The sequence below is a fragment of the Tympanuchus pallidicinctus genome, unplaced genomic scaffold (genome assembly GCF_026119805.1).
Source record: "Tympanuchus pallidicinctus isolate F22 unplaced genomic scaffold, pur_lepc_1.0 scaffold22, whole genome shotgun sequence".
NCBI classification, from domain to species: Eukaryota; Metazoa; Chordata; class Aves; order Galliformes; family Phasianidae; genus Tympanuchus; species Tympanuchus pallidicinctus.
In genome coordinates, this window is record NW_026294739.1 from 16,848,890 (window position 1) to 16,876,312 (window position 27,423).

A 27,423-nucleotide genomic window follows, 5' to 3' on the forward strand; every position below is an offset into this window, starting at 1 on the left:
CACACGCACACGTTGAATCCTTCTGTACATCATGTTTTCAAAAGAAATGTAAACCTTTGGCTTTTGAAAAGATTATAAAGTAAAGTGCCAGCTCAAGATAGTTTCTTTTAAAAGCTTGAAAATGGACCAAAAAGGACAGCCCAAATATCTACACTGCCTTTAAGAGCAACTGCCCCAGAAGAGCAGCTTTTGTTTTAAATTGGGTAACAGACGTGCTGGGTCTGTGTGTAGTCGCTGTGTGCACATTCACTTGTGCATGTAAGCACGCCTCCAGGGTTTGGATTTGGAAAGCAAAAACATAAACAGAAACAGTTTTGAAGTACAGTTGGCAGCTTGCATTGCTGTGTACACTCCATATCTGGAAGGCTGCCTGGAATAAAGAGAATCAATTATGTTCTTCGACAGTCGAAGTATAATTTTCAGAGAATTCTGAAGAGATGTTATTTAGATCCAAGTAAGGCTCCATGCAAGCACTTCAAATGAACACTGCACCACACCTGCAATCCAAAAATACCTAAAACCTTGCTCCTGAGCCAAAAGCTTTGTCAGAAAAGAAAAGCTTGAAGGCATCAGCAGATCAGACTGCAGCCTTTTGAACTCATTACCGCCTTCCTGATGTGTTAAGCATCTTCTCCATCGCTAACCTTGCTAAGCTACTAACCTAACAGATTGAATTTTAAAACTCAAAAATAATCAATATATATGGAGGAAGAAAGAGGGAAGTTCATCAGCAGATTTCCCAAAATACTTACTTATACTTGCTTGATACACTTATCATGCTGATTTATATGATCTATTTTCTTATATGATAAAGTGAAACTACAAAATTTAGTTAAAGGAATTCTAAGACACAGGCCTTCAAAATATGTTTCAGATGAACCCCAGTACGGTGAGGATTTACCACCACACAATAATGAATCATGGAGAACTGAGACAGCACAGTTAATTGAACTTCATTCTGTTGACTGTTTTATTCAGTTGCAGGCTACAGTTAGCTTTCTAATGCCTTCTCCATGACATACAAGTATGTTAACTCTGAAAATATTTACCAGACACTGAAGTTTGCTGCTACTACTTCTGAGAATTCCTTCCCTCTGAGGAATGGAGGTCAGTGGAGGAAAAATTCACTAAGAGCTGTACCACACCCCAGTTAACAGAGGTTCCTAACCATAACACGTTCTGTGTTCATAACATATACAGACTTAGTTTGGGACAAATGAACTCTAGTCAAAAATGCCCATATATTTTTCCTAAAGACATCTGAGCCTACTGCAGCTGTTACAGGCACACTATCACATAAAAACCTCGTGCATCTACAGCCCAGTAGGACACCCTGGCAGTGCTTTTTCCACTGCAAGCATTTTTGCACACAGCATTTTGTCAGAAGACTCTCAAGAGTCTTCTGCTGGTCTCAGTTCTATGCTAAAAAGGACTGTTATCCTTCCGTACAAATGGAATCCACATCATGAAAAACAGCAAATGACAACAGAGAAGTGATCTTGCATGAGCTCCTCTATTAGAAAATCCAGACAGCCTTCTTTCTAGGAGAACATTGATTTTTACAGATTAGATTAATTTTCACTGCAGAGACTGTCCACAAATATTCTACTAACTTCAGGTGGATGACAATATTTGGCTATTAAGTAACATGGTTAACATGATTTTCTTCCCTATTTTGTAAATTTCCTGTGGAATGGCTCTCTAAAGAGAGGAGCATCACCTAACATTAACACAAAGCAGATATAAAGATGTTTTACAAAGCAGATATAAAGACTCACCATGCAAGTCTGTGGGCCAGTCCAGCAAAAAAATCTAAATCATTTTATTCACTTTAGGAGACTTATTCTGTCATCCACCAGCACCTTGTACTACTCTTCAGGCTTTGCAAGTAGGAAATTCTCCTATTACGTACCACCTAATAAAAAAGCTAGCAAATACAGAGGGAAGAATCAAAAATGAGCTGTACAGAAACACCACATCAAAGGCATAAAACATGCGAGGCTTATGCAAAAAGATATGCATTCCAGTAACTGAAAGAGGACTGAATAATTTTGCATTGCTGTAAACATCAGCTAGTGTTTCAAAATCAATTCAGAAAGGCAGACTAAACACTCAATACAATTTTATCAGTCCGTACTTGAGACTGAATTAACCATTCTGACTTCTACACTTCAGTTGAAGACCACTGGCTTTTCCAATTGTAAGACAAACCTCATTACATGGCTGTCATAAACAGGATGCAGTAATGTTTTATAATAATTTGCACTACCATCAGTATCAAAAAGTTGTTCAATAAGATGGGTATGTAAATTTTATTTCTTTGCCAGTTGGAAGCATCTTCTAGACTTTTTTTTTCCCTTTTGTCATCTAAGGAAAAAAAGGAATCTGCTCATTAAACAATCCAACTGTGTTTATAGATTCCAATTTACTACACAGTTGTGAGTTCTATGTTCTGTTCCAAACCAGTAGAAGAACAAAGCTTTAGCTATTTCCCCACAGTTTTTCTGTTTGTTTTTTTAGAAAAAAAGATTCTATGGAATCCCCAAAACTAACATCATGAAAAAGAAGTTGAGTGGCAAAAGTAACATTCTCAAGAACGCCAAAAAATCTACATTCCATTTTGTTCCCCAAATTTCAAACTTTCAAGACCAAAATATTTTATTCTCATCTTTAGAGAACAGCTACTCCAGTGCTTACCATGAAGAAAACTGGGCCGGGCTGCTTGCCTAATTCTGCTGCTGTCCCAACCTGATGTGTGGTGATGGTGAGGCTGCCTCCGAGATATTTTCAGTCCCGTCCTTTTGTTCTTCCTGCTTGCCAAGCTGGCACTTCTCCAAAATCCAGGAAGACAAAGATGTCTGAAACTCCTCTCTGACAACACTGTTACACACAGTAGCAGCGCTGCTTTGTTCATAACAGAAAGCAAGAGAAGACTGATGTAATGCAAGTAAATGAGTGTGAATTTCTTCTGTGTTATTTACGTATGCGAATTTCTTACGTATTATTTTTGTCTTGATCCTTCCACAGAAGAGGCGCAAATACGCAGAATTTCTTATCTGATCACAAACAGCAGCTCAAGGGAAACAACATGCAGAGGGATCTAACAACCAAAAACATCTTCCCAGCGTTTTGTTTCCTTCTGAAACAGAGAAGCAACAATATCAATGTTAGCTGCAGTTACCTACTTCTCTCCCCTTACCCCCAAGCAGCACCTCTGCATTGTTCTACACCAAGCTAGAAAAATTAACATTACTGCTGGTATTTGTAGAATTACAGCACAGAAGAAATACAGGGTCATTCCCTACTGTGAAGAGGAAATCTCACTAAGACTCTGCTTTAGTTTAGTTACATATGAGAAGATAGGCTTTATTAGATGTTTCTTTAAAGTTCTCTTGCATGCAGCTATCTTTTCATTTCTGAATCTAATATCCTTGGGTTCTGGTTGTAGTGACATTCAGACACTGTAAGTAATACCAATGATGAGATCATCCAGAAAAAAAAAGGAACTCACTACAAAGCATTGCTGGGCCATTCTGAAAAATTACTTGAGAATGATATAGTATCAGATATCAGAAGAAAAAAACCCAAGATGAACAGTTGTTTTTTCATTTGCCTGGTTTCAAAAAAGCCCAAAGTATTACTATTTCTTTTTTCCTGTAAGAAAAACAAAACACCTTCATAAATCCTAGGGTTTTGACATTACATTATTTCTATACCCCCTTGAGCAGCCTCCCCCAGCCACACATGCACACTGTTTACAGCATCACTATCTGAGAGCCATGAAAACAAGATGACAGGAAAGAAGCATTTGCAAGTTGCTGGTGACCTCTGCAACTCCCACCATGACAGTGCTTTTTCCCTAGGGAGCCTGTGACATACCAAGAGCACAGCATCTGTCCTAGAACATTTTCTTCCAGTTTAAGGCAGATTTCTTTTCCTTTGTTAAAGAAAGCCTGGAATTAAGACTCTTTTTAGTTACAAGTCATTCAAGAATTCCATTTCTAGCTTTACCTCAACGGATCTTGTATTTATAGAGGACTCATAGTCATACAGCACAGTGAAGAACTAGTGAGGCAATGCATCTTCTCTTTATGCTTCCTTCATGTACTTATTACTCACTGCTTCATGGCTGGGGGAGCAGTGGGATGGGAAGAACTCCCATCTGAGTGCTGGGATCAGAGCCATGCTGTCAGGGTCAGCTGTGTGCTGGAGCCCAGGGAGCAGCACCCATGCTCTTCTGAGCTGTTTAAGCCAAAAGCCTTGAAGTTAGGCAGTAAAAATCAGAGCAACGAGTCACTTTGTACCACCAGTAGAAATAAGGCTTTCCTTTACTTTTTAAAAATAATCTATTTTGTGTGGGTGACAAGCATTCCTTACAAGAACTTCAGAGAGAACGCAAAGTAAAAGCACCTCTCTGTTCCTTGCTACAAACACCCAGAGCTTCAATTTCAGTTTATGTATGCAGAAGTCTTTTTTTTTTTTGAAATCAGTACAGAGCAACATCAAGAGCACTGGACAGACTCTTCCGTGTCACTGGGCTGCATAGTAACAAATGCTAGCACATATATATACACACAGAAATACAAAATTCCACCTTAAATAATGCTGTTTGCTTTTCTTTCTGCTTCTTCCCATCCTCCCACCTTCCCAGGCTATTTGGAACCCAGACAGTAAACAGAATCCGTACAAACAGGAAGTGCTGGCACACAGACAAGGACAAGGAGCAGCAGAGCGAGCCCAGGTGCTGCACACTCCCTCCAGCCGAGCCCTCACCTAACGCCTGACTTTTAGAAGTAATTCCCTTTGCTGCAGCAAGATGAACCTCTAGTTCTGTTGAAAAAGAACTGCCCCCGCCTAGCAGGGCAGCGAAAGAAATACAGTGACTGGAGGCACCGCAGTCCTCAGACCTGCCGCTCTGCTACAAGCAAAAGTAACAGCGGAGTCAGTCAGCAACGCTCACCCTATCAGCTCATTGGGAAATGCATGTTCCTACAAAAACTGGGCTGAGATAAAAACTTCTGTTTATAAATTTTAATTTACCTTTTCTCAGCAAAGGCACCCCATCAGCCCTTCCTCTCTAAGTAGAAGCTGAAAAAGCCAAACTCGATGTTGAGTTATGACATATCATATACTATTCACATAACGTTTCTTAGAACCAAGGCTGAAAGCAATAGTAAATAGAGATAAAAGGTTTCTGCTACACTGAAAGAATTGCTCCAGACCCAGAACGCAGCTCATGTGTAAAATAAATAGGTTTTGAGGTGGCAGTGTTTCTGCAAACTGTGCAGATTTTCTGAAGTTAAATATAGGGGAATGAATGGGAGCGCAGAAGCTTCTGTTTTGTAATCCAAATATAAGTTAGGTTTCCTCTTCTTCTACCTTCACCACCACAGCCACGCACTTGTAGAAGCATAGGCTTGGTTTCTGTAGACTTAATGGCTTCCTTTAACAACAAGCATTGTTTGCAAGTAACAAATCAACAGAAGATGGGATGAAGCTTTACTTCTGAGAGAGCTTTTACAAAGAACTGTGTGCCTCAGCAAAAGCCACGGGAGTTTTTGTTGTTGTTGCTTTAAGCTTCTATACTAAAAACAAAACCTTCACACATTTTCCACTGAGGTATTTCCTAACTCTTTTTAAAACCATTTGTGGAAAGTTCATGACGGAATTAACACAAAGGCACAGCTCCCTAAGTGATACATCTCAATTCTGCAGCTAAACTTTCTTGCTCTACAAAAGGCAGACAGTAACACAGTCCTCAGCACACCGTCCTACACAGATACAGAGCTGCAGAATAAGACAGCAGGCAAACCTATGCAGACCCTTGAGAACCCTTCCCTGCAGAAACTGCTGCCTGCTTCTTCACCAGCTACAACCACCCCAGAAGAGTACAATGGCTTTTTGAGAATCAGTTGAAAATAGTAAACACTACTGACCAGTTTCGTATCACAAACAAGTTCATTGGAGAGTAACTAAATATTTATTTAGCCATAAACAACAGCTCTGCTAATAGGTAAGGAGCAGGAACTTTCTGTAGAGGATTACTGAAGGATCTTCGCTCACCACACCAGCAGATGGGGACTAGCGGTACTTACCCACACACAGAGCAGCACAGCAGGACGCTGTTCAGCTGTGAAACATTTTAACACCAATCCCTTCTCCTGTGGGACTTCACCTGTGCCCCTAAAGCTCATAGGCTGCTTAGGTGCACTGCACCTACATGTGTCAGAAGATGGAGGAGGGCGTCTCTATTTGAGGCAACTCTTTTGACAGAATTACTGATTTTGTAAGTACATTTGCTTGCTTTATTTAAGCTGGAAATAAACCCAAAGTTTCTGTGAAGCCTGAAGGAGCACAGGTTTATCCTTGTTCAAACCATCAATGATGCTTGAATAAGACTTCTCTCTGCACTTCCACATTGAGCTCCAAGGTAACAATTATGATTCCTCAGACAGTAACATATTTGCATTTGTTTGTTTGCTCTTCCTGAACATATGACTCATGTTGACTATGTTGTCATTAGTCCTTGCCTGCTGCAGCCTGAAGTATGAGAACAGCTATGGTTAAGTGCAACAAAGGGTTCTTCAGCCTGTTTTGATCAAATTTTCATCATTCCTGTACGCATCTGTAAGAAACATCTGCTTTGCAAACCTTGTGTTCTGCAAAGAAGCGCTGCTGAGACACTGCGCTCGTTGTTAGTGCATCTCCTTCTCCTATGCACCAAGCTGCTACCCACATTGTTTCTCTCATGAGGTCAGGATACCACCCATTCATGTTTACTACATCTGAAAGAAACTGCTAATATTTGCCTCAATAGATACGTACAAATAACAGGAACTTTCCTAAGAAGTGACATGAACTCAGAGGCATTTGAACAGTAAATACCACCAACTTCTCTGCAACAATTTCAAGACTTCTCAACTCTCCTGCTTGGAAGGTCACTTTCATATCCATAACATTAAATGCTTTGACACTACAGCACATGTTGCCTATCAGTACAATCAGAACTCTGTTAAAAGGGATACATTACAGTGACAGAACTTCCTTTTAGGAAAAAAAAACCAACCTAGTGAAGATTAAGCTTGTGTGATGTCCTGTTCTACCCCAAGGTTAAGTATCCTATATTTAATTCCAGTCCATAAAAAAACACCAATTAGGGAAGAGGAACCATATTGCAAGTTACCTAAATCATGGCTCACACACCAGGGCATCAAGACAAAATGAAGCTGTTGTAATGATGGTTACACATCTCAAATCACCTTGCAATTGCTTGTGATATCATTCTCTCTGCTAATATACAGTAAAGGGTTTGGAAAAGAGCTGGTGAAAGAAGAGTTGAAGAGCTGGGTTGCAAAATAATTTGACAACACATTTAAGCAAAGCCTCCAGAGTCAGGAATAGGTTTTGCTCTACTTCTCTTCAGGTAGTTTTCTTGCCTCCCAGTTCACATTTACATCCTTTACCCCTAGTTAGCAGTTATGCCATCTTCCTCAACACGTCAAAACATTCCAAGCTGGAGACCTAAATCAAGGGAGCACTGCTGAGCAGTGATAACTACCTGAGTGCTTCATCCTCCATTTCAGAGCAAGATGAAGAAGAATATAACTTAAGAGAATTTTACTAAAAAGCAGAATAATTAAACTTCACCTACTCAATTAAAATGCTGGTGTCCACTTTATATGCTTCATTTTAGCTAAATACCATCTAAAAAAGAAATCACAACTGGTTAAGTGTATCCTCTACAGCAACAGCATCTCAGATAGAGGCTAAAAGTTTTCTTGGGAAAACCACTTTGATTCTACAAAAAGTGCTCTTCAGTAGTACCTGACATTGAAATGGAAGATTGTACAGAATTGACAGAACAAAATGCAGTAAATTAATTGCTTTCCTTCCACCAGTGAAGACTATCTTCACAAACTGGTAAGCAGAACTGGATGTTCAGCATCTGCATCAACTTCTCAGAACCCAGTAGAAGTTTTCACTCTCCATTATTAAAATCCAGCAGTAGCATTTGCTGGTAACTGTGTTCAGACTGGGAACATAAACACAAAAATGAAGAATAAGTGGTATATTTTATAGTCTAAGCATTTTAATGGCCACAACGTACTTATTTTAGAATACTATTTGGAATGGAAGTATTTACTTCCTTTCCCAAAGGGAGGTTTATCTAGAAACTTCTTAAGTTAATATAATCAACATTAACTTTTTTATTTTTTTTTTAAGCTATGCCTGTAGTCAAGAGTCCAGTTAATGCTTTCCAGCCTTCATAAAAAGTTACCTAATAGCACAAGCACCAAAGACTCCTAACAACATATCTCACCACAGAAAGTATTTTCATAAAATCTGAGAATCAATTTATTACCACTTTACTTGCGCGGTAAAGCAGTCCTTACTCCCTGCTCATTATTCCTTTCTTTGTGCCTGTACCTGCAGATGTTTTGTGCTTAGCTTGCCTGCATCTCTGCAGCAATCAGCATCATTGTTTTTCTAGAAAGGCAGAGGCTTAAGTCCCAGGGCACAGAGATTTTGTTCTGTTATACTTGAATTAGAAAACAGGCAGGTATTTCTATTTGTGGTTAATTCATCTCAGACGAAATGCTGAATCTCAAACATTTCAGTCCTGCTCAATGCTTCTTGCATTTTGAAGATATTCAAGAACTGCTTTTTTTTTTTTCTTTTTTTTTTTAAATTAACTACTAGTATTTTGAAGACCAACCTAGGTTGCTCTGTTGAAGAAAACCAGCAGAGGTATTGCTCATCACAAGGGCTCACTGCTAAGCAGTCAAGACATTTGCCAGACAACTGGGATCCTAACAGGTACCCTGTGCTTCTGAAAGGATCACAATTCAAGTAAACTGTGCAAGTTAAAATCTGGGAAGAGTCTGAGGTATTATCTCCATTAGCTACCTCAAGTACTAGCACAAGACTGACTAGCCTGCACATTAAGCGATTAGTATGGAAAAAAGTTGAGTTTTAGCACATATATATGTCTTTTGAAATACAGTGCAGTCTAGGAGGCAACCTTCCAGTCCCTTTTCCTTTCTTTTCTGCTTGGACTTGTAAAGAAACATGTTGTATGTGTATTATTTTTCATCTCTTTGCCTTAGAAAAGGGCCATAATGTACAGCCAATAATGTGACTCAGCTGTCTCGGTTTCAGAGAACTTTACCGTAAGTCTTGGCCAATTCAGTAAACCCCTTGTATCCAACAAACACGCTTCATGGTTCACAATCCTCAAAAAGCTCAATTTGTCAGCATTTATTTTACTCGTAATTTCCAATTAAATTAAAACTGCCAAATCCATCCTACGTAAAACCCACAAGGATAAAGTTAATATAAGGAAACTTATCAAAAAGCAGACTAAAAGATTTCTTTGACATGTACCTAACCTACTGCTGGTGAAAAAGCAACAGGGCACAAAAGAAAAACACACCAAACACCAGAAGTTCTTCACTTGACTCAACTGCTTTTAAACTACACTTCAGCAGTGCTAATTTACTTCTACTGCTAAATTAACAACATGCCAAAGAGGTGAAGGCTACACTAAACCTTCATCATTCTCCCTCCTCCTATTTTGCAAAGGTAAGTTGGTTTCTTTGAACTTTGTTGCCACACTTCTAGAGTTCAGGTACTCAGACATAACCTCTCCAGAACAGACCATAAACATTCCCAGTGAGTGTACTTGCTCAGTCATGCCTGCCAAGTGCTTTTATTCCCCACTTTATTAGCTTTGAGAAAAGTACACTGTTACTAGAGAACAAGTGATTATTTCCACTGTCTCTCACACTACTACTTTGAAGTACACATGGTTTCTACACTGCCTTTCACAAAGGGAGATCCAAAATTAACTAGGAAAATACCTCCTATGCAAGCTATATAAAATAAAAACGCTTGGTTGAAAACCACTGCTTAGAGAAAACAGATTCAACCTCACATAGGCAGTACTCAATCTGCAACATTTCCACAGGTTTGCTTACATATCTAAGGTAAGTCCAATCTTTTAAACAGTTCAGCTATCCTTAACCTGCTCAACCCCACTTTTTTTGTTTTTGTTTTTTTTTTTTTTTTTTTAAACTGTAGCAACACAACATGGAAAACAAACAGTTAACACTTCAGAATATTACTTCTGGTTCATATAATATTCCATTTACCATTTAAAAGTATGTTTACAGAATAATTCAAATTGGAAGGGACCTCTGGAGGCTATCCGAGCTCATCCAGAACTCAGAACAACTCACATATGATTGGCATCCGAACAAACACCAAGAGAAACAAATCTGTTCTCTCTGCACCGCTCCCACTTGGATGAAGGCACCGGGAAGAGAGATTTGTAACAATTATTTGCCAGGACACATTCAGAGTAAAAGAAAACTCCACCCAGTTCTACCACAAATAATTTTGTTGCCTCTTGTCCCCTCAGTTACAATTTCAGGCAAGTATCATTACTTGCAGGAACCAGAGGTCTTTTTTCCAAAGGAAGAGACCAACTCCTAAAAGCACAGAATGTGACGACCAAAAAGGTATAAAAACAACTCCTACCTTAACTGACACCTCAAGCCATCAGCCTGTTCCTTCAGTTTGTGGAAGTACAAACACTTCCTCTCTCTAACGCTCCTCCTCCACCTCATTTACATGCACAGAACACATGTGGCCCATTTTTCCTCATCTGGGAGATTTAATAAGTCTCACATGTTTTCCAATAGTTACAAAATTATAAAACTGACTTTTGCTTCATTACTTACAATGTTTTAAAATCCTCTTTGCATTATTTCAATTCATATTCCTTCTCTGACTATATTCCACAAGAGAAAAAATAGCATCAGTTTTGACTCTTTCCTCTTCAGTATCAAAGTTAAAAATAAATGGAAAGCCTTAGTTCCATTCATCCAGAGGTAACAGACCATGCATCTCTTTTTGAGTGTAATGTTATGGCTATTGATGTTGTTTAAAACTTTATGACACGTGAGCAAGCACAGCATGTATTTAAACACAAGGAACAACTGTGATCAGAAAGAAGCTCATTCTTCACATGATAACACCATTCAAAGGTATTATTTTTTTTTCCAATACCTGGAAAGCTCTTACAGACTACTTGGTTTTGTGAAGCAGCATGATGGTTAAAGGTACAAAACTTTTGCTTTTCATCAATCCTATTCCAAATCCTCCAGCAATTTCTTACAACAGCTGTCCAGAAACAACTATTCCCCACTTACTTCCCGAGAGCAATTAACTTTGACTGGCACAGAAATAGTTAACTAGGTCCTGAACTGCTTTATGACTTCCAATAAAGCACAATTGCTTTGTAAACAGCTCAGCTACACCACCTTTTCCAAAGAATACTCCAGAAAAGAAAACAAAGTGAAACCAAAACACTCAGTTTCATTATCAGTAGAAGCAAGCTGTAACAAAAAGCAATACATTTCTGCCATTCAAATTGAATGAGCATTGGAGGCAGCAGAATAGCTAAAACATCTGGGTGTGGGTCTGTAGGCTGGGCTTAGTGCTCTGAAAAACAAGTAACATTGTCTCCAAGTTGATAAGAACGGCATCAAGTTCACACCCCTGAAATTCAGGGCACCTGCCCCAGCAGAACTCCAGCTAAGCCTCTGAAGCTGCTATGTTTATTGTCTTAATGACAAAGACAACACTTCCCAGATCACAGGCAGCACTGTGTGGTTTCACCAATTCCCCTGTAAACACTATGAGCTTTGTTGATCTGGGGTTTCACAGTGACGCTGTTAAAACATGCTTCCAAATTGCTGCTCTGCAAGAGCTTGCTGTTGGAGAACAACGTTACTTATTGTGAAATTTTCTCCTCACAAAGAACATTATTTCAGAACAAATTATCCAGTGAGTTCCCTGCAGTGTATAAACCATTAAAGCCGTCATCCTGAGGACTGGAATATTCCTGGTCACACATGTTGTTTACACACAGTGAGAGCTGGACTTTGATTATTGCACTGCATTATAGAATTGGGGCATAGAAGGAACTGAAGCAAAAGCTACGAGAACATCCCTGTAAGTTAATTGTGAGGAGAATAAATTACAGAACTCAGGTAATGCTGGCAAAAGCAAAGAACTTCCCCAGCACGATGAATTTGGAAACTTGTTGGCACTCAAAGCTAGGAATGTATGGGTACAAATAGGTGACAGGCCAGGACTCGGCATTCTCCATTAAAGCAGTGAGAAATTCAGCTCCCAAAGCCAGTCCAGCACCCCCGGCTCCCTTCAGAAAGGCCTCACACCCCGCAGCCGCACGGCCCGCTTGTAAACACAGCTCACGTGTGTGCGCTGCGAGCACGCGGTGCTGCGGGGCTATGGCTGTGCAGCAGATCCTTAAAGCCTTCGAGAAGAGATAAAACTGACTAAGGAAAAGAACTCTGAGCAACACCAGCAGCGGCTCCGATACCTCAGTAACGCGAGGCACGCCCACAACAGCACCACAGCCCCGCGGGGAAAACGAGCACGCCGTTCGCGTTAGGCCAGTCGAAGCCTATAAATACCCGAGCTCCGACAAGAAGTCGCCTTCTCGCGTTCATCACCGGCGACGAGCGGACCCCGGGTCTGCGCGCGGAGGCGAAGCTTCCGCCCAGCAACGCGACACAAAGCGCTCAGCTCCTCCGCTTCCCGAGCCGCGGCCGCACGCCGCAGCACCCGCCCCGCCATCCGCAGCGCAGCGCCCCGCCTGGGGGTCGCGCTTCCCCCCCGCAGGCCCCGCCGCCGCCTCGCTCACCTCGCGGGCGCGGTCTCCCCCGCCGCTCCTCGCGGCCCCCGGGCGCCGCCCCGCGGGACCCTGGAGCGGGCGGACCGCCTCCCCCCGGGCGCTGGCGGAAGCGGCGCCGCAGTCCGCGCGGCACCCCCGGGCGAGCCGCCTCCCGCAGCGGCAATAACAGGAAGGCGGCGGGGCCTGACCCCGGACGGGGAAGGCGCCGCCCGCCGGAAGTGGAACCGCGGGGGCGTGGGGGAGAGAAAGGCGGGGGAGGCGGGCGGCGGGCGGCGCGCATGCGCCGCCGAGAGAGAGCGGGGCGGGAGGGTCGCGGCGTGACGTCATCGCGAGACGTCACGACGAACGGCGCGGCCTCGGCGCGTTCTGCGGCGCGCTGCCGGCGCCGTGCTGCCACCTAGCGCGGGGCCTCCGCCGTGGCACGGGATGCGGAGCTCCGCGCCGCGCACGCGTGGTGCCCGCCCCGTCCCGCCTCACTTCCTGCAGCTGGGCCCCGCCGTGCCCGGCGCCGGCTTCCCGAGGCCCGGCTTGCGCGAGGAGGCGGCTCCGGCCCGGTAGGTGCGGGCGAGGGGACGGCGCGGGCCCGGGGCGGTTCCACACGGCGCGCTGTGCCGCGGGGCTTCCCGCGCGTGGGAGGGCCGTGCGGTTCGGGTGTCCGTAGGCGCCTTTGGTCTGAACCAGCTTTATGTGCGTCCTTGCCCGGATTGAGTCATAGAATCTTAGCGTAGAGGGGCCTGGCCCTCGGTGCGAATGGCTGCGATGTCTGCTGTGTGCGCTGTGCGTGACACGCTGCGTTTCGGTGAGGTTCTGTGGAGCTGCGGGCGAAGGGGCTCTCCGAGCAGGATGGCAGCGTGCTGGGAAACCGACCGGCTTGGGAGGAAACCTCTGCAGTTCTGGGAAGACAACCCACGGCTTTTTCATGGCTTATATAAACCCGTATCTCTGTTCTAAATTGCCCCCATGCATTTAGAAACTGATTCCTCTCAGAGCGCTGCTTGTCATGTAGGCTGTGAGCTCTGCCCGCGGCTGAGGAAGGTCGTGGGCTGGCCGTGCACTCTGCTGGCTGCGATGCCCACAGTTAAGGCCGAGGCCCAGCTCTCTCACAAGAGAGGTCCTTTACTCATTTGCTGTTCTGTGAGCATAACAAATTTTACAGCTTATTGTGTGAGTGGAAAGGAGGAGTCCACGTGTCCTGTGAACTTCTGGATGGGTATCTGTAGTAACCAGCAGTGTGATGTTAGAAGAACACATGAATAAGATGAAACAGAACGGTTTTCTTTCTTTTAAATAGTGTCTGAAAGGAGGAAAATGATGTAATTAGAGCAGTTTTCGTGACAGACCACCTTTAGAAGAACACTAGAGTTGTATGTGCAAAGCCATGGAGTTCTAATTTTAAAATTGCCCATGCAGCCTTAACTCTATCTTCAGAGTACTGTTTACTTTGAGGAACAGCGAATGACCTCATAAATAATGATTTCTCTAGGGGTATTGCTTTATGCCTTTTTCCCGGTGGATGCAGATCCTTTAAGCAGTGTCTTGCCTTGTGCTTGATATCCCAGCCTTACCCATTGAGTATGGAAGATGTGGCACAGCAAGCACTCATGCAAAATTAAGCAGATGGATCCTGATTGCTGTTTACTGTAGGTTGCTTTATATTGCTCTCTGAAGTATTTATCTATAATTGACTCTCTTTTTAAAGTAAGAGGCCCATTATGATGTTGAAGTAAAACTCTGAAGTTTAATGGCATGTTTAGCTACTTGCATAGCTGATGTCAAGTGCCTTGAGAGGTCTGTGGTGTGATGTGTGTAACTATTGTGAATACAAGCTGGTTCCATCATCAGCATCACTGAAATTGGTTACAGTGTCTACAAGGCACTAGTTGCAGAAACTGAAGCTAGCAGAAACTTTTTCCATAGTTCCGTTAGTCTAGCAGAACCTGTGCCAGAAGTTGGAGAGAAGCTGGGTGGCAGTACAGAAGTTGGCCTGCTGATGGGTGGTTTACACCATGCTCATTCTTCGTTTATTCTTTGTGCAGCATATTGTTTCGTTATGTTTCACTTAGTTTTCATGAAGCTCTTTTTGATTTTGTTTTTGTGGTCACGTTTTGATTCATGTTAGGTTCATGCCCTCCAATCTTATATTGTTTAGATGTAACAATTCCAGAAGTGCTTATGTCACCTGAGAGTTTTAATCCCATGTTTTCTTTTTTCCTAATGGAACATAAACCTTTATGGGGTCAGACTTTCAAAGGTAATAGAGGATCTAAAAATGCAATCATCAGCTGGGATTTTCCAGAGCTTGAATGCAACACAGTATTTATCTCCTGCTAATTTTAGCAGATTGAAAATCCCAGAAGTTATCCCAGATAAATGCTGTCTCCTCCAGGTTCCTAAATGCCTTTGAAGTCAAAATCTATTTTCAAATGCGATTCAGAACCAAAGTTCCTATGTGGCATTTAATTTACCTTTCCCTTAATCTTCCAGAAGTCTCCTATTTTAAGATGCAGACGTGGCTTGCTATTTGCTTAAACAGTGGAAGCCCCCAGCACAGACATGGTTGCTACCAATGCAGCCTGAGCTAGAAGTCATCAGCAGACACCACAGATAATGCAGCTGTCTACCACAATGTAACACTGAATGGGATTTGTTATGATAAGAAGCTAAGAAGACATTAACAAAAGTAGCTGTGCCTCGATTCATAATATCACTGCTCAGCATTATTCTGGGATTGTTCATCCCGGGCTTTAGATGTGATTTATAAACTTTAATTAAATAAGCCTCTCAGAACCCCTTGTCGGAAATGTAACGTTAGTTCTAAGAACTCAAATTAACTGAGAAATAATAGAATAAAGGTTAATATGGGATAAGCACTCCATTTTTGTAGAAGAAGATACGGCTGCTGCATAGGTTGTGCGTAGAGAAGGAAACGCAGAGAAGTAGCTCAAGGTCATTCCACAAGACTATGGGAGATCTGGGAAAAGGGCGCTTGAGAAATGATTGTGTACAAGATCTGCTCACGATGTTTCCCACTCCTCGCCTTGTTGATGACTCAGATGAGAAAAGTTAACCTTGGGATATTTATTCTGAAGATTTTTGTGATTATTTGGGTGATGTAGATGTGTGTAGATGTATTTTATATTAATGTAAAATAAATACACTTTGAAATATTTCTGTTCTTTCTAAGTTCTCTAGTATCGTGTAGTAGTTATGAATTGTAGTATTTGTTTATGTTTTAGATAGTGAGCTTCTGCTTAGGCTGTCAGAAGAGGATGTGGCTAACGGTCGTGTACCTCATTCCTGTTAACACAGCTTTAGGTGCTGTGTGTTGGAGGTCACATCTAGCAGTCATGGAGCGTTGGGGTGTGTATGGCAGGATCTGCTTCTGGGTCGGATACTGTGAGGGATCTTCATGTGTCTGCAAAGGTGCCCTGGGGTGCTAACGGCTGTGTTTCAGATCACTGTCTGTTTCTTATACCCATGTATTTTTAATATCTTGCCATGGTTATGTTGTCCTGCTGTTCTTACAAGCTGATTTTATACCTGCTTGGAATTGTAAAAAGGCATAAAGCAGAGGCAATACAGTTGCAGAAGTTGTCCCCTCAGTTATTAGTGTGACTTATTTGAGCATTTGTGTCTTTTTGGTCTAGATTGGAAGAGGACTCCTCATCCTTCAGAAATAGTATGCCCACAGTCGTCTTGGCCAATGATTCTTCTACAGCAAGCAGGACTTCTTCCTCATCCTGAGAAACCTTCATCTCTTCCTATGTCAGTGGCTACAAGGCCCAGAGCCACCTCGCCACTCTCCCCACCAAAATCACTTGGACTGGGGCCTTCCTTTTATCACGCACAAGACGAAGAGCTTGCAAAGGTGGTGGAGCAGGACCCTATGCTGGAGGAACTATGTAAGCCTCTGTGCTGTAAGCTCTGCAATGTCACTCTGAATTCAGCTCAGCAAGCCCAGGCTCATTACCAGGTAAGCAGAGTAGTAGTGGGCATGGATTCCGGGACTGCTGCATCTCCAGTAGGTTTTGAGTGCTGTGTTGAAGTGGCTACACAGTAGCAGCATCATTTGAGTTAACTCATCTGAAGCTACCTTTGCTACATCTGAGGGACTGGAAGCTGTGTCTAGAACTACTGTATGCACGTAGCTTTACCTTGGTTGAATTTGCTGGTCATCCAGATAAGCTGCAGAGCTTTCTTTTAAGGTATGATGACAGGATCAAATCACAAAATATTTTTCTGTGCGGACAGAGAAATCCTACTAAGATGGCATGAGTGGAAAGGAAAATACCTACTTTTTCTTTGTTTTCCACCTCTACATCTTCTCACTGAAGATGTAGATTCTCACTGAATCTCTGATTCCACAAACATGATGTTTGTGAGGCCTGGACAGATGTTTTCTCTGGAACTAGCTGTGCCCTAAGGAGAGTAGTCTGCTACCATGTGCTTATCACTGCCTCCTTCCTGAGGCTATGCACACCATTGCTTTGCTGGAGGCCGTATTTATGCAAAATCTCATGTGCTTTGAACAGTATATGGGAACTGTTGAGTCATAGCCTGAACCACTGATTGAGCACCTGGGTAAAAGACCTGGTCAGCCCTGGGAGCACAGGTGAAGGCAATTCATCTGTGTGATTGGAAGGGGTGGAGCCTGGCTGCACCTCTTAGACCTCATTTAAGGGCTGACTGCTGCTGGGGAAGGATCTCTTTCTGGAGATCCCTCCTTGGTGATGCTTTTTCCTGGGATCTAGAATCTTCTGATGGGGTGAGTGATTTTTCTTCATTTTCTTTATAGTGCCTTTTTATTGTGCTGGTCCTTCTGTTGTCACATCTTTGTTGTAATGCCTTTTCCATTGTATTGGTCTGTCCAATTGCTACAGGAAATATCAGCTGGATCAGCTCAAACCAAATTCTGTTTGCTCAGTCTGTCTAGTTGGTTTCTTTGGAATTGGTTAGGAACAATTTGTGTATTTCTTTGCTGGCATTAAATAAATCTTAGTCTTATGTTGTCCCCGATGTCAGTAGCTTGCCTTCCTAGCGCTAAATTTGTGAGAGGTATAAATATGGTAACTTTCTTCACCACCCAGTGCAAGAGGGTGGTTCTCTGTGTCTTCAGGATACCAGGCCTGGACCTCATGTTTGCTGTTGGTTCTTACCAAAAAAAAAAAAAAAAAAAGTGTTTTCCTGACTGTAAAGGAATAGGTTATAGTTTAGCATAGGATTTCTGCAGTGTTTCTGTCACAGTAAGGCAGAAGTGCATTTGTAGTTAAAAATGTATGACTCTTATTTCACGTGTGTTCTCTAGTATATATCCACTGTACGTACACTTGCTCTCATATGCTTCTCTCAGTTTGCAAAGCACCAGTAAGAACTGCAGTATGTATTTTCCAAGAGAAAATAAAATACCAAGCTGAGTTTTTTAGAAGTTTGGTTTTTTGCATTATCTTATACTCACAGCCTCTTGAAAATGGATGTATGTACTCAGGCTTATCAAAAGGCAGTTAATGTCTTATGTCTGAAACACAAAATGCTGGTTTTAAGTGAAATAGATTAAAGAACTAATTGTAACCTTACTTGTTTTAGGAAATTGTTTGAAGATTAGGCTTAACGTGAGCATTTTGGAGCGAAGGGGGGCTGTCTGCATCTCTCAATGTATTCTATATTTTCTGAGTGATGGTTTCTTTACCTAAGGTGCTGGCTTCCTGGCTGTTTCTTTCTTTTTGTCTCTGTCTTGTTTTGCATTCACTGTGAGATGCTGTTATTGGGACAGTGATTAAATTGAGTTCTCTTTGCAGGGTAAAAACCACAGTAAGAAACTCCGAAATTACTATGCTGCCAATAGCTGCCCGGCACCGGCCAGGATGAGTAACTCGGTTGAGCCTGTGCCACCTCAGGTTGTTTCCCTTCCAGCTCAGGTAAGGCATGGGGAGGTGACAGAGATTGTGATGTTCGCTTGCAACCTAACCCTCATTAAGAATAACTAGGTCTCATGCTTTGAGGGTTACTGCAAGAGTTTGGAAACAATTTTCCTTATGGTGACGCAGGAAGGTGGATATAGACAGTTGTGAGCTGTTTGCTTTCTTTTGAAGGAGCAGATACCAATCTGTCGTTGCAGCAGAATTTTGAACTTGAAATAGTCTATTTCTGTGTGGCGAATACTTTGTTTCCCACATAAGTCTGATGTGCTGCTGATTAAGACTGTTTAAAGAAAACTTAAAAGAAAATAGCTATAGCTGGATTTAAGCACGAGGGTGTGGATCTGCTCTGCAAAATCATGCACTCTGTATGAGTGAAGCTTATGTGGAAAAAAATGCTTAGATGCACCTGCACCCATTGTCCAGTGTTATTATGTAATTCTCCTTGTTCCTTCTGCAGTGGTTATTCCTGGGTACAGGGTGAGTGGAGGGATGGGTCACTGATTCAAACCCATTTGCTCTCAGGCATGTTAAAGGCAAAGGAGATAATGTTTACTTTGTTCTTCTAGACTTTTGGTTGTCATGCGGCTTAGCAGCTAAACTGTCTCTTGCGTGTGAAAGTGCAGAGTTATAGCTGAGCAGCAGGGATAGAAGTTATCCTGTCACCTCCAAAAGTTTTAAGCCTCTGTCAGTACGAAAGCAGAAAGCATTTGCTCTAAGCGGGTTTTTACATGTGCTGTCAGAGCCACCAGAGGGAGACTTAGCTCTGTGTAAAATGGCTTTGTGGCTCATAGAGCTGAAACAGAGTCTTAAGAGGGCACTGAGTCCTGTCCTTGGTAATGGCACATGGGTGCTGTACTTGCTGGGGTGTCTGGTGCTATTTTTGATGGAGGGAATGGTCCAGGGCAATAAAAAGGCCATTCTGGTGCCATGTGAGGATTTACGTTATAACTCATGGGTCAGAATTGTATATAAGCCTGTAAGCTTGCAAGAGATGTAAAAGAAGCTGGACGTTACAAGTGCTGCAGTGACATGGCTGTATCAATCTCTTGCTGCTGCAGTTTACAGAGCACTCTTCTCTGGATGATGTACAAACACTGAGGAAACCTTGTTGCTGCCCCAGTCAGCGTGCCTGTCTGATGAGACAGGCAAGGTATTGTTTCCAATGGCAGGAGCTCCTTTTGTGGGGCTGGATCTTCCCTCTGGAGCTTTGGTTCAGGTGTCCCTGCAACTGAAGGGCAAGGCTAAGAAATTTGGTAGCTCTGTTATTGCTTTTATCTCTCAGTATCATCAGGATACTGTGGAGAGATTGGCTACCCTGGAAACGCAAGCGGGGAGTGCTGTTACATTTCAATGAGTCTTCCTCAGTACGAAAGTCATGATTTGTTGGCTCCCAGGAGTCAGGAATAGAGGTATTAAATCACTGCTGTTAAGTAAACAAGCCTCTGTGGCTGTTGACGAAATACAGAGTTTATTCAGATTGTTCTCCATCTGAAGCATGGAATTTATATAGATCTCATGTGATGTGAATGTGGAATGTGAAGATATTGTAGAAAGCTGAGGCAAAGAAAACTAAGTTGTCCTTGTGGAAGCAGTTGGGTAGGGGCTGGAATGTCCTAAGCCAGTGTTTTAATTCTAGTGCTCTTGCTTGCTCGTAAAGGCGATAGTGGTCTCAGACACTGTGTTTCAAGTGTTGCAACAGTTTAACTTTGTTTCACATTCTGTTTTTCCCTTTGCTGCTAGATGGGATCCAGTAAACCAGGTGGCCGAGTGATCTTGGCCACAGAGAATGATTACTGCAAGCTTTGTGATGCCTCATTTAGTTCTCCAGCTGTGGCACAGGCTCACTACCAGGGGAAAAATCATGCCAAACGGCTGCGTCTTGCAGAAGCACAGAATAACTCATTCTCGTAGGTATTGTTCAACTTCATGCTCAGGCTGAAAGCATGTGGCAGTATCTCTGGAAGTCTTTTTTGTTAGAAAACTCGGACTTGCAACTGTTTGTATTTGTTTAATCTTCAGGGATACATCAGAACTAGGCAAACGGAGGACAAGGAAAGAAGGGAATGAATATAAAATGATGCAGAACAGAAGAAATATGTACACAGTTCAGAACAACACAGGTAATCACGAGTTTGCACCTGCTCTATTGTATATTTAGAATAATAATGAATGTTCAGTAGACTTGTTTTTCTTCTATTTCTGAGCTCTGTTCTAGCAGGGACAGTTTGTTAAAGGAGCTGGTTCCAGCTCTGTTGATTCTTCTTGTCTGTGTATATTTTCCCAGCTGCTGTAGTTACTTTGTTTTGTCAGCCTGCTTGTTATTCTGCTTTCTTGGTTTGTAACTTAATTTACCATCTGCCCTACCCGTCTGTAGGGCTGCTCTAAGTGATGACAATTTTCCTGCTTTATTTTCTTGGCAAGTGACCAGATGCTCTGACTCCTACTGTAGCACAGCAACCTCTATGTGCTCTCCTCTGTCCAGAATGAGAAAGATAAGAAAGTGTGTTAGCCTCCCTGTAAGACCATCTGTTCCTAGAACTCCTTCTCAGGTGTTAGTTGTTATCTTTTCCTCTTTATTGTTGAAGTGTTTTAGAGTGTCCAGCCCAGCATCTGTTTCTCTTTTTCATTTTCAGTTGTGTTATGTGCATGTATTGGCAGAAACCCTGCTTCCTGGTGAAGCTTGGTTTAATATCATCATTTCAGTCGTTATCCTTTAGAAAACATTTGTTTTAACATTCTATCAAATGTCGTTTTGGGATGACTTTAAACTGGGTTAGACAGCTTATTCTAATCAAAAGACTGCTCTAATTCTTGAGTTGGGTGATTTAAAAAAAAAAAAATTGATTAATCACTTAAATGATCAATTAAAGATGCTAATCTATGGCTTCCTTTCATGCGTTTGTTGGACTTGAAGTTGTCAGTGAGGTGCCTCAAGCTTTTTTAAATAGATAAATAGACTTTTCTGTTGTTTCCTCAGGTCCCTACTTCAATCCCCGCTCTCGTCAGAGGATTCCTCGGGATCTGGCAATGTGTGTCACCCCCAGTGGCCAGTTCTACTGCTCCATGTGCAACGCTGGGGCCAGTGAGGAGATGGAGTTCAGGCAGCACTTAGAAAGCAAACAGCATAAAAGCAAGGTGTCTGAACAGCGGTACAGAAATGAGATGGAGAACTTAGGCTACGTACAATGACGCACCACCCTTGGTAGTAGTCTGCAAATAGAGCAGCTTGTCTCTCGCCTGCTGTTTGCCACATGCCCTGCTTTGTGCTCCATTTGATAGGAGTATGCTCTTGAGCTATACATGTAACACCTGCAAACTCAGTGGTATGGTTAAATTTTTTTTCTATCATAGTTGGCAGGATGACACTGTGCAGGACATGAAGTGTTTTTGATGTTTGTTTGCTAGTTATCTAAGGCTCCTCATTGTGTTGAGTGACTGAGGGGACTTTGTTTTCTCCTCAGCCTTCTGCATGAATATGCAAAGCCCAAGAAGTGCTGGAAACTTCTGTGGTTCTACTGCATGGGTGAGACCACATGCAAAGCCTGTTCCCCTCTTTGCACACCACAGAGTAGTGCTCCAGAATGTATTTCTCCAGCAGAGTCAATCTCTGAACAGCTTGTAAAAGAGGAGCAGGAATGGGACCTGTAAATGTGTGAGTTAGGGGTGTACTTGTCCACAAATTGCTAATTGTGGCTCTTCTTACAGCCTACAGTAAATTCTTTTCATGTGCCTGTAGAAAGGCTGTGCACACCTCTCTACGTTGGAGGGTCTTGCCTCTTACTCCTTTCTCTGTGATGCAGATTTCTCTCTGAACATCTGACGTTAGGTATCAGCTGATTAGCCACATCCAGAAACATTCTTCTACCAAACAGTGAACAATGAAAAAGGGTTCTTGGTACTGTTGACTGAGTACTTGAATGCACTGCGGGTAGCTCAACTCTCTGTGGCTTAATGAAGTGAATTGGAAAGCAAACCTGCTTGGGTGGGATGTGCTGTGCTCTGATTCCATGTTAGATAGGGTAAGGTTAAAGATAGCTGACAGCTCCTTCCAACCTGTAATTTCTTTTCATTCTAATGTAGAAGAGAGCGTTGGTGCCTGCCTAGCCTGCAGCTTTGTTGCTCTGGGAGAGCAGGGCTTCCTTGGCCTTGGGAAGTAGATGTCAGTGTATCCCACCTCCACATAATTCCCTGGAAAAAGCCAAAGGGATGTTAAAGATAAGAGGTGAAATTCTACCCATATTAGATGAACTTTCTTCCCCCTCTTCCTTCTCTCATCTCAAACTGGGTTTTAATTCCATTTCTTGGTGTGAATTTCACCATTAGGGACCATAGAAATCTAAGGTTAGTTAGGGTGTGAATGTCAACAGTGATTGAGCAACAACTTTTTGGTGATGCAGAAGTATTCACAAAACTTTTCAAGCATCTTTTTAAATGTCAATGAAGAGTATGTGTCTGTTTTAATTTTCCTTAGCAAAAGTGGAAAGGGGATAAAGAGCAGAAGTAGGGCTGGCACTCTTCTACCCATTTAGGTAGATGTGAGGAGCTGTGATTGGAACTTGGCTCATGATGTTTCTGTCACGTTAGCTTCAGTGGCAAGTGCAGCATGTGGCTAAACCCTGTTGGACCTTATTCACTACAGCACTGCTACAGCTGTAGGTTGGTGGCTGATGCAGAGACGGGGTAAAGGAGGGACCAGCCTTCTCTCTTACTCCTCCATGGGTAGCTTGAATTAAGTGCAGCTCCTTCAGTTTCAGTAGCCTTTTACCAGGGATAAACTTTATCTGATGCATGATGGTGAAGGTAACCAATCCTGCCTTTTTTTTGCTATTCTAATCCCTGCCTCTTGCATTCCAGAAGGATTATCTGCTTGCCTTAAAAAATGAAAAATGACTAAACAAAAAATCTAGGTAGTTTTTATTAGTCTTTTTAATCCACTTCAGAAAGGCTTGTCTCACTTGGCTGCTCAAAAATGAATGCTTTTCTCAGAAACTGAGTATTGTCTCTAGCTGAGCACCAAGTAGCCATGCAACCTTAGCACTGCTTTCCTATATCCTGGTAGGGTGAGCTCTTGCAAAGTAGCTGAAAGCAATCTACATCATTCCAGGCTGATCCTTACTGTGCAGATACAGGCAGGGCAGCAGACATCCTCTTGAGTGGGATTCCTTCTCCTCCTTTCTGCAAAGCCCTATTAAATACGCTTTGTGCACAGGAGTGTATTAGGAGGTAAAACAGGAGCCCTGCCTGAAGAGCACTAACTAGACAGTTTTGACAGGCTGTTTGTTTTTCCTGTGCTGTCCAGCCCACGGTTCACCTTTGCAGCCCTGAAGAAGGTTCCCTTTGGAAAAAAATCTCCTGTCAACCTTCTCCCCTCATTTTTTGCTGTTGAAGGGCTGGTTTCCTCTTAGTGCTATCTTTTGTTTTCCTAGTCTGACACCACTGTGCAGGGCCAGAAGGAGCTGGATCAGCTGTACCTTAAGTATTTCACCAGTATATTCATGCTTTGTAGTTAAACATCCCTCTTGCTGTAAATTAAGCATGGTATTTCCCACAGGCTGCAATTAATAGCAGAAAACCAACACTTTTTAAAATAAGAGCTGTGGGTGCTGCAGGTACTTATAATGAGGACCAAGAAGGCTTTTTTGGTCTGCTTTCATATAGCTTAAAATCAACTGTTCACCTCTTTGCTTGGGTTACTGCTCCTGCTCCCAGCCCAACAGTCTGCTTCTCATTTGGCATTTCCAGTGACTGTTCACGTCCTGTGACTGAGTGGCTGCTGGAAGTGTCAAGACTCATTTTGCTCCATGTGCCTGGTACCTCCTGGTACAAATGTGCTACGTCCCACTCTCTTTAGCACAGGAAACTGTTGATTACAAACACCTCACTATCATCATTAGGGTTCAAGCCAATCCAAACTCATGCTTTTCAGTGTGAGAAGCAGGATGGGTTGTGGTCTTATTTTTTTGGGAAAGCTGTTCTCCAGATCATTGTTCAGAACGTGTGTTGTGGGATGAGAAGGATACCATACAGCTGCAATACTATTTTCCAGACCCAGCAAATTATATTCTCTAGTTAATCAAAGTATCAAAATCAAGAAGTAGAACTTTTGTGAAACTGCCACGTTGGCCAGTAGGTTAATGACCTTTGCTGCTAGAAATGGAATACAAATCAATGTCTTCATATTTATTTTACTGTGCTGACCACTAATTGACTTGTTAGTATTTAAGGCACTACGTAGGTTGTTTTTGTTTTAGTGAACTCTACATCGCATCGCACTTTGCTTTTGGATCAGAAATGATATTTAATATATTTGTGAAAATGTTTTGCCTCTCACAGATGTGTTGTTTTCTTTCCCTTGATGCAAAAAGTTCCACCTTCTCTCCCCCTTCCCCCCAAAAACACCACACACAAGAAAAAAACAGCAGTGCAGCCAATGGATATTCTTTGTTTATTTTCACGACAAGTGAAACTAGGCTTTCCTTTCAGCTTAAATGTCCTTTTTAGGTGGTGGTTTTTGTTTTGTTTTTTTTTTTTTGGTCTGGTTGTTTTGGTTTTTCCTTCCAATGATTCCTTTGGTAACTTGGTGATATCTGTGGGGAATTTTTAAGCATTTCTTTTAAGGTAAGGAAGCAAACTGTGGAATCCATGTACTTGTGAGAAGTATGGAAGTGGTAATGTTTTGCTTGCATTTAAGCATTAGTTATTATTTTGTGTTCTGCACTGATGGTTAAATGCACTGTAATCTTGTCGAACATTGGTCTCCTTTTGATGTTTTGCTTTTTTGGTATTTCTCAAAAGGATCCCTGAAAACTTCTGTGGAGTTGCTTAAGATGTTCATTAGTGCAACAAAATGCTTTTTTTCTATAAAGCTTATTGCCCTTTTTCCTTTCCTAGATGCTCATTACAGGGTATTAGAAGGGAAAGCTATTACCATAGCATGGATTTATATTTTGGCTTATTAATGCATGAGGTCCTTTTGCTTCATTATTTAAGTAATACTCTCACTGTAACAGATGGAAATCTTGGCCAAGTCTGGAGTAAATGAAGTACTCTAGCCAAATAACATTGTGTTGGCTAGGGCCAGGGGAATTCTGTTGCTAAAACTTATGGTTTTTACTTCTACATTTGGGTTTCAACACTCTTCAGGTTATGAGGTGGTTTGTTTTTGTTTTCTTTTTGAGGAATGTGTCTCTTACTCTGTAAAGATTTGCTCCTGCTCCAGCTAAAGTAGTTTGAAATCCATGGACTTTGGGTAGGAGCAGGCCTTGAAACCTTTCAGGAATTTCATGCTGCTGGTATTTTCTCATAGATACACTTTAAAAATTTTTAAATTTTATGACCTTGTATACAAGGATGCTCTGGATGAGAAAGACACCTATTGCCAATTATGGAAAAACAAGCACCAGGATTTCTAAGGGATTAACAGTGAATGAAAAAGTATTGATTTGCTCAACTTGATTTCTTTGAAGCTAGTAGCTGAGCTTCTATTTTTGTGAGCTGAGCCTTTTTCTTTACCATCTGCACGAAGTTGGAAGCGAAAATAAAATACACTTTCAAATAAATGTGGTCAAATAGTAGTTCTGGGAATTTCTTCTTTTTTTAAAAATATCCCAGTTAAAACATATATCTTTTTATCTGAAATATCTACAGGTAAAGGCAAGACAGAACTTTTTTTTTTTTTAATAAATCAGTTTTTCAGTCTGGTTTTTCAGCAGGAGAAGAATGATTTAATTTCCTTCTGCATCTGTCCAGCAAGATCATTTGCAAGTGCTATGAATGTGTTTCATCTAGAGCCTTCTTGTCAGGTTGGTTTTGTACATTTGTCCTTCTTTCCTTTATGTTCTACTGACCCCCCTGAGGGAATAGTTGATGAAAATGATTTTTTTCTTCAATCTATAATAAATCATCTTCCTCTTACCATTGTACAGCCTTAGTGTCTGGTTTTGCTGCTGCTTGTGTTATGATGCCAGACAGTGCATAACTGAATTGATTTTAGCCTAGGCATTGAGTGAGGCTGTGTGAGTATTATGTTTTAATACAGTGATAAAGGGGTAAAGCCATTGTAGGATTTGTTACTGTGGGTGATCAGAGCTCTTTGAACTGTTACTGAAAGCCAGCAGGTGGCTGAGTTCTCCCTCTGAGCTGTATTGGCTTCAGGAGGAGTTAAGATGGGAACCTGAAAGTATGGGAAGAGTTTTTGTTTTTTTTTTTTAATACAGTTCTTGTCCCTAGAGTAGACATCACAAGTTCTGGAACAGCCCCAGGCTGAACCATAGACTTGCAATTCTAACTGCAAAAATGTTGGGATGAGCTGAGCCTGATGCATATATATGCATTTTTTTTTTTGCCAGTGTGCTCTTTTGCCCTTTTGTAACTTGAGAGCTCTAGAAGAGCATATGCTTATGCAGCAGAAATGACTTTCCAAACAGAAAGTACATCCTGAACTGGAGCATTAACACCAAGAAAATCTGAGGTTTGCCAGGTTGAATTCAGGTGAGAGAAAAACTTTGGTTATCCTTGGAGCTGAGAGCAGAACGAGCTGCTGATCTGAAGGGCAGTATCCTGGCACCTAAGGCACCTTGGGTTTTGTGACAACTCTTGTGGCACAGCTCTAATCTAGATGCAATTGTCTGAACAGGCTAAGTCACAGCTGAACCAGTGACTGAGCAGCTGGTGGGAAGGCAGGGCAACCCAGGGGAGCTTGGGTGCATGCAGTGTACCTGAGTGACCAGAAGGTGTGGAGCCAGGATGCACCCTTTCCCAGACCTTGTTTAAGGCTTGGCA

General features: G+C 42.2%; 2 protein-coding genes across 5 annotated transcripts in view; one reads left to right on the forward strand and one right to left on the reverse strand.

The window, feature by feature from the left end:
• PIK3CA (phosphatidylinositol-4,5-bisphosphate 3-kinase catalytic subunit alpha) overlaps positions 1-12,870 on the reverse strand; it is a 40,845-nt gene extending 27,975 nt beyond the window's left edge. The window contains exons 1-4 of one of the 3 annotated variants that reach the window (XM_052686533.1): positions 12,734-12,870; positions 2,999-3,139; positions 2,698-2,901; positions 1,779-1,927 (exon numbers count right to left, since the gene is read on the reverse strand). The gene's annotated coding sequence lies outside the window, so the exon portion shown is untranslated. Of the gene's footprint in view, positions 1-1,778; positions 1,928-2,697; positions 2,905-2,998; positions 3,140-12,733 lie in introns of all 3 variants that reach the window. The other 2 variants (XM_052686534.1, XM_052686535.1) reach the window with 2 other exon arrangements.
• A 275-nt stretch (positions 12,871-13,145) lies between these two features.
• Positions 13,146-26,561, forward strand: ZMAT3 (zinc finger matrin-type 3). 2 transcript variants are annotated; one of them, XM_052686544.1, is made up of 6 exons: positions 13,146-13,278; positions 16,372-16,697; positions 18,520-18,639; positions 20,383-20,549; positions 20,662-20,762; positions 21,620-26,561. In XM_052686544.1, exons 2-6 carry the CDS (start codon positions 16,428-16,430, stop codon positions 21,829-21,831), a joined length of 870 nt encoding a protein of 289 aa, XP_052542504.1. In that variant the 5' UTR covers positions 13,146-13,278; positions 16,372-16,427; the 3' UTR covers positions 21,832-26,561. The 2 variants fall into 2 exon arrangements, with proteins under 2 accessions (XP_052542504.1, XP_052542505.1); XM_052686545.1 differs by having other exon boundaries at positions 13,170-13,282.
• Positions 26,562-27,423: the final 862 nt, after the last annotated feature.

Coding starts and splice junctions, on each gene's coding strand:
- ZMAT3 (XM_052686544.1), top strand. CDS start 16,428: ATGATTCTTCTACAGCAAGCAGGACTTCTTCCTCATCCTGAGAAACCT. Junction 16,698..18,519: donor AAGCCCAGGCTCATTACCAG/GTAAGCAGAGTA, acceptor TTCTCTTTGCAG/GGTAAAAACCACAGTAAGAA. Junction 20,550..20,661: donor GCACAGAATAACTCATTCTC/GTAGGTATTGTT, acceptor TTTAATCTTCAG/GGATACATCAGAACTAGGCA.